Genomic DNA, 12,507 nt, shown 5'->3' on the forward strand with positions numbered 1-12,507 from the left:
ATACATATATTTATTTTCATTTGTTTTGCGTATTGTGGATTAGCCCTTGCAAAGTTATTAAGTGGTATTAGAAATTTCGAAACGCAGCACTAAATTTTATAATATCAAGTAAACTATACAGGTGAATGTCTTCTGTGACACCGTATGCCAAATCCTTTTTTGAGAGAAACTTATAATCACGAGAAGTCATTCACCGTACAATTTACACCCATGTAATTAATGTACATCTTATATGTATATGGATGTAAATCGGTAGTACCATTCTTTATTTCACAACGAATGAAATACATGTATAACCAATGCACTTTCAAAATTTGCACCCAGTGATGTTCAATCATTTCTGGCTCCAATCTTATCAATTTAATCTCGTTTTCATTTCCAAAATATTCCTATCAAATCCATATCACACCAAAGCCTCGGTTTCATTTCAAGAGTCCAAAATCTACAACAATTCTTTTTTGTAATTGAAATAACAAAGTTGAACTTGTCAAATGTCAATAAAATGGTGTTGTGAAATAAAGAGGCTATTAAACATGGATGCGAACAATACTGATTCTATTGGACTCGTACACAGATGCAAAACCTATATAAGGCTCGACTATCACCTCGTCCAGTATAATTTGACTGCTTGTTCGAGTCCAATACAATATTGTACTCAACAATGCATAACAATCTCATATTATACTATACGCATTTTTCTCTGCCACCCACTGCATTCATATAGATTGCAAAACCCTTACAATAACATTAAGTTTTACCATTACATTCGTTTTACTATGTATAATTCAGCGTTTGTAAAAGAAAATAACATCGATTTCATGTATATAATACAAAATAAAAAAAACAGGTACTCTTTTCTGGTTATATTTATTGAACTATATATCTACAAGAGAATATTAAGTACATGTTAAGTCATATCAAATATTTCATTTCCGTACCAATAAATTATATCACCGCAATAGGTCATGAAGTATGTGCAATATATCCATACAATGAGACAGATAATGACAGAAACATATAGATCTACAGATAAAACAGCTCACTGATAAAACAGTTCTTTTATCACCTCTTAACATTTACATTTATCAGTTACAATATATTGTATAAAAACACGAATATTTTATCTGATCTAAAAGAAACCACTTTGAAAATAAAAAAAAATACATAAAAAACTATCTAATTTCTTAAATCTTGCTTTCATAAATATAAGCTTATATCACAGACTGTAAAAATGTCACGTATACCAGATACGAAGCACTAAATGTTAAATACCTCTTACTAACACACATATGTTTTATATATACAATTTAGTTTGTTTAATAGATACATACATCCATATATTTTATCTTTATCAAATGCATTTATCAAACACTAATCTATTCGTTTTATTGATTGCGTATAATACATTTTTAAACTCTACTTAGTTGACAAACAAAACGAGGACGGGAGGTTGTTTATATCACAGATAATACCGGTATCTTACAAAGCTATTATATGTATCTTATCAACTTATTGTACAAATCTTATAAAGTAAGGTACATATCCTTCTTAGTGAATGATCTTGTCTTATTAAGTTAATGTTCAAATCTTATAAAATTAATGTACATATTTTATAAAGTTAATGTAGATAAATTTTAAAGTTAAAGTTCATATCTTGTAAAATTAATGTACATATATCACAAAGATTGTCAACTTATCTTATGAAATGAAAGTACATGTACATACCTCAAAAAGATAATATACATATCTTATAAAGGTAATGAACATATCTTTTAAAATTAATGTACATATCTTATAAAGTTAACGTACTTATCAAACGAAGTTAATGTACTTATCTGGCCTGTTTCTATAAATAATCATAAACAAAACACAACTATCCTATTATCAGGCTTTATTCAAAGCCTGCAATTAAAACAATGTCATTTACAAGTATGTGCATATATATATATATATCATTAGTATCACTATTATGATGCCCGAGCTCATTTACAGTCTCCAGTCTTCAAGATCCATTATTACAGTTGTGGGTGCTGAAACTCTATCCTGGGCTTCTTTGCACCTCAAATATTCGGCTGTAATAATTGCGAGAAAAACTATTAATAATATTTTTATCTTTACGTTTTGGTATTATAATGATACTGAGATCTAATAAGATCTAGCAAAGATCTAGCAAGGCTTTATTAGCAATATAGAAAAATGTGAAAACAAAATTGAATTTAAAAACCACTACAAACTAATGCAAATGATAACATTTATGACATCAATTCCTCCGACCTTACTTGTCTGACATTTATTGTTATCATTTTTCAATAAGATATAAAAGTATTATCATCTTTGTTTTGACATCAACGCAATACAAGTCAGATAAATGAAACAAAATTAACTTACGATCTGTGAAATATCTATGTGTTTCATTGAGACTTCCAAACAAACTTAAAGTGATTATACTGTTTCTCTTGATCCATGAGCCACGCAAATGTCGTGCAACTCTTTGTCGTGGGTCGTCAGTGGGAATCGAGGTTGCTGGAAGAATATTTAAATGAGAGTACAGCAAAACAAAGAAGGTCAAGAAGTTCATTGGAAGACTTATATGTCATCAACTCAGATGTTACATTTAGTTATTCTGCCAATAAACATTTCAGATGATATGTTCGCAATCAAGTTCATATGTTCGCAATCAAGTTCATATGTTCGCAATCACCGTTTTAAAGCATAACGAAACATTAATGACCTATTGTTGAATGATTTTCATTTTTTTTAAATCCGCTTGTGTTCATTTATCGAAGGTGAGGCATGAGCTTAACTCGCTCTTTAACAACATATTATACAAGTGAAGAATTGAACATAATTCCGTTCCATCTTAAAACGAATATTGATTTAAATATTGCTATTGCTCGTATTTATTCATGAAAAATGTAAATATCAAACACTAAATAGAATACGATGAGCTTTATTTTTTTTAAATATTTACTATTATTCATTCATCTTATTTAGGTTGTTGTTTAGTTTGGTACATATACTTTGCCAGGAACATTAACTGTTTCCATACTGTTTAGACTGTATTTTCTCATTACCTCCCATTCATTGAATATATACCAAGTCATAAATTGCTTCTTCAATTATTGTTAATTATTATTAACTTTGTGAGAGATACAATTAAAATCATACTGAATGCTGAATATTAAAGTTGTATATTGTTCTGGTTTTATTGGAATATTGTCGAAAATTAATCAATATTTTCTGATCTGTTCTAAATCCTGGCCTGGCATTGAACTTATCTAAATCAAAAACAATTTGGTACTTAATTTCTTTTCTTAACTGGAAGTATGTTTGGAATCTAAATTTTCAAATCGAATTTCCTTTAAATCAATAACAATTTGATACTAAATTAATTAATTGCCTTAACTAGAGCTATCACAGGAGGGACAATTATCCCAAACCATCTCTATGACACAGGATTTAATGCAGGTCCATTTATCATCATATTTGAAGGAAAACATTTGAGATGAATATGTAAAAGTATTTCAAGGAGTAAAGAATTAATAATGAGGAGACAAAATTATCTGACATTGGACCTTGATCTTCAGTCTGCGCAGCGGTGGCATAGGTGTTGCAACATCACTTTAAAGAAATGTACATTTTAACCAAAATTTAGGAAAATCCTTCAAGGCGTATAGGACCTTTAAAGCGGTTACAAAATTGTTTGATATTTAACTTTCAATTTTGAAATTGACATTGAGATGGCACATGGTGGGTGAATTTTGAATATTGCCTTGTTGAGTTGAACATTTGAGCGAAGTTTGAAATAAGTCATTCAATGGTTATTTATTTACACTGCAGACACATTAGAAACAGATGGTCTAACCCGACGGACAAGCCTACGCAACAAAGTGATTCAAATAATTGTGGCGAATCTACAAAGGATAAAACATGCCATGGTCTAAAGGATATCAAAATAGTTCAATTTACACACACAAAAATTATTTGAATTATTATTACTCTCTCTTTCAGCTAAGTTAAATCTACAAAAGAAGGACGATAACAAATGATCAACATAAAAGAAACTACTGACTATTATATGGTGAAATTCGTATCAGTTGTACTTGATAATGTCGTACATTGTTGTAAATTGGACCATAAGGTAAACAACGGATCTTTTCATCGATCTTTCCTGACACATTTTGAAGACATTTACAAAAACGTATAGGAAAATCTTAAAATGATATGGTCTAAAACGGGCACATTTTCAATAAGTATTTCAAATATTATCAAAATAATAAAAAATGTACCACTTTGATATTCTTATAAAATATTTGTTGAAAAAAAAAATGTTAATATAGTTCTAAGTGATTAAGTATAGACATTTAATATGATGAATGAATGTACGCACATATATTTGATCATATATCTCAAAGTATAACATCCATATATGGTTCTTTCGATGTTTGTTTCATGTATGATACATACTACTATCAACATAACTGTTTAAGGAATTACGGACCTTCCGTTAAGAACCAGTTCTCTTTAAATATTGGCAGTATTTAACTAATTGGAAACATTTATTGCTTTATATTGAGTTCTAATTTTGAAAATAACGCTGCACATTTCAATTTAACTTGCGATAGAAGGTTATATGGAAGTGATTTCAACAAGAATACCTTTAACAACATATGGAGTTGCACTAAATCTTTTGCTCATCATTTCTTGAGTTGGTATGGAGAACTTGTCCCTGAAGTATTCGGGATGACTGATTCGTGGGTATTCCGTCAATACCAATGTTTTGCAAAATTCTGAAAATTAAAATTCACTCTGATCAAGGGAAACAATCGATTATGGACTGAAAGGTTTTCGTTGGAAGACCGTACAAGTTGCGGTAATTTTCTTGTACAGTAGTTTCCCGTTACCCAATTCTCTATCATATAATATATAATATCTTGTAATGATATTTGTGTAATCTTTTGGTAAAACCTACATTGCTTATCATTGTTGAAAGGGAAACGCTTTTTGGATTTTAATCATTTTCCAAGGCACAAAACTTTGAAAATATTGATTTTCCGAAAAGAAAATTTACTGCACTTCAAATGTAACAAGACAAAACTAAAAAAGTATAAATAAATGATTATTCATGTGATTTTATGAATTTTAGTTTTTATGTTACTAGGTAAATAGGTGAAAGAAAACAATACTAACTGACGACCAGTAACATTATTTAAAGTATTTAACTATCATTGCACTTACTTGTATCAACACTAGAATTCAGTGGAAGTGCTATGCAATCTGTTGTGTAGGGCGGGGGAAAATCTTTCTGTTTGAAGCATGAATCTCTGTAAAAAAACAATAGCGATAACGTTATATTTTAGTCACACTTATCAGATATTGAAGACAAATGAAACCCAAAACCTAGTCAAAAGTGATACTTTTTTCTAATTTGTGTTCACACTCTTATTTCAAATAGAAGGAAAATATATTATGGACCCCATAAACACAAATATTGCAGTTACATTCAAAGGAGGTTAATTAAATATATGTAAACAATGTATGTAAAAAGTTTTAGAAAGGTTTTGTGTTGTTTCTCATATCAAAAACCATTCCCTTTGACTTTATTATAGAAATCATGTATTTAGAATAACGTTGAAGTTGCAGCAATCCTTTAATAAGTCAGATATACCTATCAAACCACTGTATTGCTCTAGTGAGAGAGGGAAAATAGATTGCAAGGACACTGTAAGTTGTATCATTGTGATTTGGGGCCTGCTGGACGTCCCAGTTACCGCCACCAAAATAACGCATTCCTCCAAATGTTACCCAGGAATCTCCTCCCTCTCGAATTCGTACCTGGAATATCAGATATTTGAATTCATTTGCGGTTAAAACATAAAAAACAATGATCAATCATATACAGAAACTGCGGGTGATTTGCTTTTTTATAAAATTATTGTATTAGATCATTGCATAAGTTGTCAAAAAGACAACATAAAACTATTTAGTAGTATATACTAGCCGAATCAGTCATCATTTCATTTTTAAAAGACATAAATCAGAAAAGAACATGGTAAAGATTGCATTAAATATTGATAAAATCAATTGAGCCGCGTCACGACAAAACCAACATAATGGGTTTGCGACCAGCATGGATCCAGAACAGCCTGCGCATCCGCGCAGTCTGATTAGGATCCATGCTGTTCGCTTACAAACCCTATAACACATAGAGAAACTGATAGCGAACAGCATGGATCCTGATCAGACTGCGCGGATGCGCAGGCTGGTCTGGATCCATGCTGGTCGCAAACCCATTATGTTGGTTTTGTCGTGACGCGGCTCAAATGTTGCCTACCGAGTGAGACCTTGCAAGGCCAAGTATGCGACCACCGTCGGACTCGATATGTTTTGCAGCAAACGTTAGAGCTCGGCGAACATTGACTTCACCATCTTTGCTAAACCGGAGTAAAAGTACCCATCCTGGATGGGGCTACAATACAAAAAAAGTAACATTTACATTAACTGTATGTCCAAGTATGTAAATTTTTATTATATTTGTCCCATTAGGATCTGCCCTTTCGATGAAAGTTACGGTTGTGTGTGACTTAAGGCACAGTTACTTTCGTGTTCATACTACAATTATTATAATTATTATCATATTAAAATGTTCCAAGCCTGTCAAATGTGTTTCGTGAATTATGATAAATAAAGGGTTTCACCATTTACAAAACCGGTAGTTAAACGTTGGAATGAAATACAAATGAAAATTGTTAAAAATGTCCTTAAGTGTGACTTACTAGAATTATAAATACTAGATAAATTCTTACGTGTGACAAACTAATATTCATGTCATATTCAAAATTATAACACTTCAGTAATTGACAATAAATTTGCTATCATCTGAAACTATAACCAAATAATTTAAACTGTACTATTCAAAGCTTCGTTTCTGACACCAATATATATGATCTTTTCCTGCACCAGAACAAGTAATGTTAAAACAATTTACTTATTCATTCCAGAACAAACTTAACTATCTAAACACACATTTTTAGGTAGGAAAAATCAAAGCCATTTGATGGCTAGATTAGAGTATACTTTTCGGATGTACACAGTTTCCTAAAAAATATTATTTTCATATATATGTGAGACTCGTTATAAAATAAACTGATAAATGTTTCCAAGTATGTCAATGTAAGGGAATGCGAAAATATCCGTGCGGTAATTAATCCAGACGTAATTAAACCTTACACAAGCGCGCACACTAAAAATAAAAGAAAAATTAATATACATTTAAACTGACATTAAAATAGGAATAAATCATAAAGGGCGTATATGTTTCATATGCAAGAAGACTTCTGAAAGTGTTGACAATGAACGTATATGTAAAAGAAAATTTTCCGACCCAGTGCTTGTACTTACACCTACGCCGTCTTCAATGGAGAAGTCATTCTTCTATAGACCAAAAGAGTAAGTGTTGGGATGATATGTTTATAGAAAAATGAAGAGGAAGAATCGATGAAACACGCATGATAATAAAGATAAAAAGACAGACAACTGCCCTTAAACTGATCTGTCAAACTGATGATCTTGAAAGCTAGAAATCACAAGAAATGACTAGGGAAGATGAGAAATACCTGACTTGCTTAAAATAAATAAATAAAGACACAGAATATACACAAAAACGTAAATCTTATGTTTATTATGCCTTAACCGCAATGTCTTGCTTTCTTATAATAATACATTTTCACAAGTCTACAATCAACCGTGTGCAATCACGTGATAAAACTTACATCATCGCCGCCTTCCTCCAAAAAGTGTGCCTTTAAATCATTCACAAAAGTTAAGAAAATCAAAGAAATGTACAATGTTAAGTATATATACTTTTTTCTTTTTCTTTATTTTCTGAGACCTTTTTAATCTATAATACACTTGAATTGCTTATAATTACACAAAGCAAAAATTGAATGGAATTTTAATTGGCTTAAAGTCGAAACACAGTCTTAATAGTAACATACACTAATTCTGATCCTTACTAACTGTAGGTATTTCACATAGATACGAGCTATGTAAGGCCACATGTGTCACAAATCACATTCGTCACAATTGTGAAGAATGAGATCACATTCGTCACAAATTTTGTGATGCATGTGATCCAATGTTTTAGACAATCACATTCGTCACGAGTTTAAAATCACAAATGTCACAAATTTGAGATAAATATTGTTTTCTTCAATGCTTTTCACTGAGTCACAAACGTCACAAATTTTTAGGACTGAAATCAATTATTGGAACTAAAACTACAGACATTTTTATCCCCTCCCCCGCTGATGAAATCGGGAGTGATGGGACTGTTTTAGCGTGTTCGTCCGCCTGTCAGTCCAGATTTAGTTTCCGCACTATCCGGCCATTGATTAGTTATTATACACTGTATATGGAATCATTTCGTTTCCACGCTATTTTTCAGCAACTTCTGGATGGATATCGATGCTGCAACTTTGTAGGAACCTTCATTCACAAACCAGTTGCACATATAACCAGCATATCTCCATTTCTTTTTAAAAACAGACTTATTGCCCCTTGTTGTTGTTGTTATTTATAAAACACTGTATATAGAACTATTGCTTTTCTGCGCTCTAGGAATTTCAACGAAATTTAGTTTAATATAAAGAGGAGATGCGCATCTCGAAAAATCTCGACGGGACACTAAAGGATTTGGTCCGACTTGAGGGTACGGTCGCTTATAATGGGCTTTCGGCGGCGACTTTAGATAAACACATAAACAAACAAAACAAGATGTGCATATCATCATCATCATCATCATCATCATCAGTATTTCCCGTTTGGCCGTTTAATACAGAGTTATGATCCATAATTTATTATCATTTATTGTTCATAGAAAAGCATTAATTCAACCCTATTCTTCAACAAATCTGCTGAATAATTTAAACAAAACTATGTGGGTACATCTAATACCAAGCGGAGATGTGTATATTGACGGCACTTACCCGAAGTTAAGACCCCTGGTTGCTTAATATTCAGTCAGATAACTTAAGTATTTCATGTCTTCAAATGTTAAATATATCTAATTTTAATTGTGTGGGAACCTTCAATACAAAAAGGCATGTGCATTATCGCCGTGACCTTGAGTGATATGGGCCCTGATAATTTATGCTTTAACCGACTATTTCCCCGGAGTCTTTATTCGAAATGTATCCTGCAATTGTTTAATTTTCAATCAGTATATGATGCTGTCGGCGGTAAACATTAATTCAGCGAATTTGCTTGCAAGATATTTGAATGACCTCGTGTAATTATAGCTTCGCAAGACCAATCATATTCTACAAGAAATGTTAAGTTTTCTTTAAGTTTATTTATTCAACTTCCTTCATGATTCTCATTTTAACCCTTTCCTTTTATAGATATTACTGGTAAAATAACTATATGAACCGCGCCATATTGAACCCTAGATGAGCCGTCAGTACTAAAGAACTCTGATATAATATAGGAATAAACGCATGTTTCTTTTTTCGTGTTAAAATATCTGTAGAAACCCAAGGGATTAGTTGGTACCCGACCCAACGTATCCCGAGGGTTTCAGCAGTTGTTATGACACGGAACAATCATTCGTTAACGCTATTCTAGCATAAAGCATGCATAAATCTAACACAATCCATACACAATCAAGCAACATCACTGATTTTCCTCGGATTGCACGGGAACGTCAGCGTTGTATGTGACCGTGACGTCATTTCCGTTTTAGTTAAGCAGCGTCCGGGCCACAATGTATTGACGCTGTGCCACGGAAAACGTATATCAAAAAGGTGTTTTAACAGCGCATGAGCGCTAGAATCTCCTTGTTAAAAGACCTTTTTTGGTCCTGTTAAACACCCCGAAATCATGGTTATAACGGCAGTTTTATGCTAGAATATAAAGTAATGAATAACAACATGGATTCCAAGAAGACTAAAAGCAAACTCACATTGCACAATACTAGCCGCAATTATAATACTGCTAATAAAGTTCACGAATTTTCATTGGTTTAGAGGCGGATATATTTATAGGTTATTACAGAGGTCTGATGTGCCTTTATTCGATTTTGGCCCACTAAAAGAGCCCGAGGGCTAATACCGATCTTGTAGACCCATATCGCATTAAGGCACACCAGACCTGTTCTATAACCTTTTTATTGCATGTGCTCATTTATGTTTTGGTTTTCATTATTAGAATTAAAAAAAATCGTTTGAAAACATTGTTCAGCGACAATGTATAATTTATTTTAAAAAGCGAGGGACTTTTGACGTCGTCTAATGACGTTGACGTCATTTCCTCACAACATTTGTTTTTAATATATTTTGGCGTTATTAACTGTTTGGAGATTGTTTTTCAAGTGTTTCTTCAATTTTGCTTTTTTATCAAGATATATTTCAGTTAAACGTATTTTTTTCTTATAAAATTGTCAATCTTTCCGCGTTTTTTTAGCAACCCGAAGTGGAAATCGATATCGGCCCAACCGGAAGTCGGACCGATATCGATATTTGGCGCATCACGTCACCTGACCACAGTCATATTACATGGACAAAACTCATATACGTTTAAATTCACATTTTTTTTCTATTTATAGTGTTTGCCGTTGCGTATTTTATAGGTTATTACACAGGTCTAGTGTGTCTGAATGCAATATTGGCCAAGAAGAGGTATTGGCCCGAGGGCTTTAGCGGTCTCGTAGGCCAATATAGAGGATATTACATGAGTGTCTTTTCATATTGAATTTATTAAACGAGTTGGATAAAATAATAAATTGCGAGGCTCTGCCGAGCATTTTATTATTTTATTCATATCACAGGTTAAATTTTGGAGCCGATAAACCGAAAAATTTGTTGTTATTTTGTAGTTGATGTGCGTATGCGCTTGTAAAACCGGGACACGAAGAACTGAATTAAAAAACAACAAAGAAACGTAAAATCGAATACGTAGAAGCGAAAAAAAAAACCGAATATACGACAGCTTAAAGGCTAAAACACGACACATTTTATCTGCCGCATTGTTGCATTTATTCTATCGTGTGTTCGTTTCTTCGCTGCAAAGATTAGAAAAAACGAAAATGCGAAGATAAGACAAACTGTGATTTTGTCGTGCCTTCGTCTTTTCCTGATCTGCCTGGCAAGGACAACGAAACATCAAAGATACGACAGATTTAGGGCGGAAACACGGCACATTTTATCTCTGTATTGTCGCATTTATTCTGACGTATTTCATTTCTTCGCTGCAAGAAATAGAAAAAAAGAAGCGAAGATACGACAAACTGTGGATTTGTCGTGTCTTTCGGTTTTTCGTTTTTTCTAATCTTCGCGGCGAAGAAACGAAACAAAAAAGACACGGCGTAAATCAGCAACAAAGTGTTTTATTGAAACCGTGTGGACATATAACACAATTCGTAATGTTTGATTATGCGTCCTTTTCAATATTTTGAATTGCTACACGATAATATTACATTACATTACAACTTACATGCTATCCTACTTGATATGTTTAATAACGTTCTGTACTATACAGTCGCGCGCAACAACATTCTGTATTACACAACACTTTTCAGCATTTAACTACAAAATAATTATTTATCACGTTTGAAGTCGCGGGAGTGGAATAAAGCCATTACATATTTTCCATATTACACTAGTGTAATATCGTTTTGACGTGCTCTTCATGTATACTGAAGGAAATAAAATATCTATCTACGTTAGCGGACGTTGCTTAATTTTACCGCGCTTTATAAGGGAAAATAACGACAAGTTTTCGCTTTTTCGGCGGCAAAAGTTTACCTGTGATAAAAAGAATATTACATTCGTGTCTTTTAACATTGAATTTATTAAACTCGTTGAATAAAATAATAAAATGCTCGGCAGAGCCTCGCAATTTATTATTTTATCAAACTCGTTTAATAAATTCAATATGAAAAGACACTCATGTAATATCCTATATTTATTTGATGCTAACTAATGAAATACTGTTCTATCAATGAAATATATTCATATTATATCAGTCACAGTGTGGTGATATAGATTTGGGTGATATAAGCCACGCCCACTCTGCGTACGTATTTATAAGTCTGGATTCCCTAAACATGCATTAAAAATAACTGTTTAATTTCATTCTAAATGACATATTTCTCGATTCAAATGTCCGTAATTTTGTAAGATTGTTGACAATGAGACCGCAAAAAGAAATATAAATAAATAAGGATTATTTTGCTTGCAGCGTTAACGTTTGCCGTCATATTGTTTACGCGCGCGTAGTCTCCGCGCTTCAGTAGTAAACGGTCTAAAAGCACTTTTCAAAAGGCACATAAAATAAAAAGAAAATGTGTTTGCTTTTCGTGAATATGAACTATATCTCACATCGAAGTGAGAAAATGTTCATATTTTCACTCGCGCTACGCGCTCGTGATACATATTTCATTTTTTTTTCTCACTTCTCAGTGAAATATATTTCATATTCACTCAAAACAAACAAATATCCTCTATAAAA

General features: G+C 32.4%; 1 protein-coding gene across 1 annotated transcript; it reads right to left on the reverse strand.

Annotated features, from left to right (window-relative positions):
- Positions 1-850: 850 nt before the first annotated feature.
- LOC132749923 (uncharacterized) lies at positions 851-7,874 on the reverse strand. The gene is made up of 8 exons (XM_060739860.1): positions 7,773-7,874; positions 7,402-7,434; positions 6,335-6,469; positions 5,669-5,835; positions 5,239-5,324; positions 4,659-4,790; positions 2,389-2,523; positions 851-2,072 (listed from the first exon to the last, which is right to left on the reverse strand). Exons 4-8 carry the CDS (start codon positions 5,788-5,790, stop codon positions 1,987-1,989), a joined length of 561 nt encoding a protein of 186 aa, XP_060595843.1. The 5' UTR covers positions 5,791-5,835; positions 6,335-6,469; positions 7,402-7,434; positions 7,773-7,874; the 3' UTR covers positions 851-1,986.
- Between the last annotated feature and the right edge of the window lie 4,633 nt (positions 7,875-12,507).

Source organism: Ruditapes philippinarum, unplaced genomic scaffold (assembly GCF_026571515.1).
Source record: "Ruditapes philippinarum isolate M1 unplaced genomic scaffold, ASM2657151v2 ctg1895_1_1_1_1, whole genome shotgun sequence".
Taxonomy (NCBI): Eukaryota; Metazoa; Mollusca; class Bivalvia; order Venerida; family Veneridae; genus Ruditapes; species Ruditapes philippinarum.

Bases quoted from the DNA above. Each gene is read 5' to 3' on its own strand.
- LOC132749923 (XM_060739860.1), bottom strand. From the start codon at position 5,790: ATGCGTTATTTTGGTGGCGGTAACTGGGACGTCCAGCAGGCCCCAAAT. The intron at 4,791-5,238 runs GTAAGTGCAATG...TTTAATTTTCAG, and splicing joins GAATTCTAGTGTTGATACAA to AATTTTGCAAAACATTGGTA. The intron at 2,524-4,658 runs GTATTCTTGTTG...ATATTCTTCCAG, and splicing joins AACTCCATATGTTGTTAAAG to CAACCTCGATTCCCACTGAC.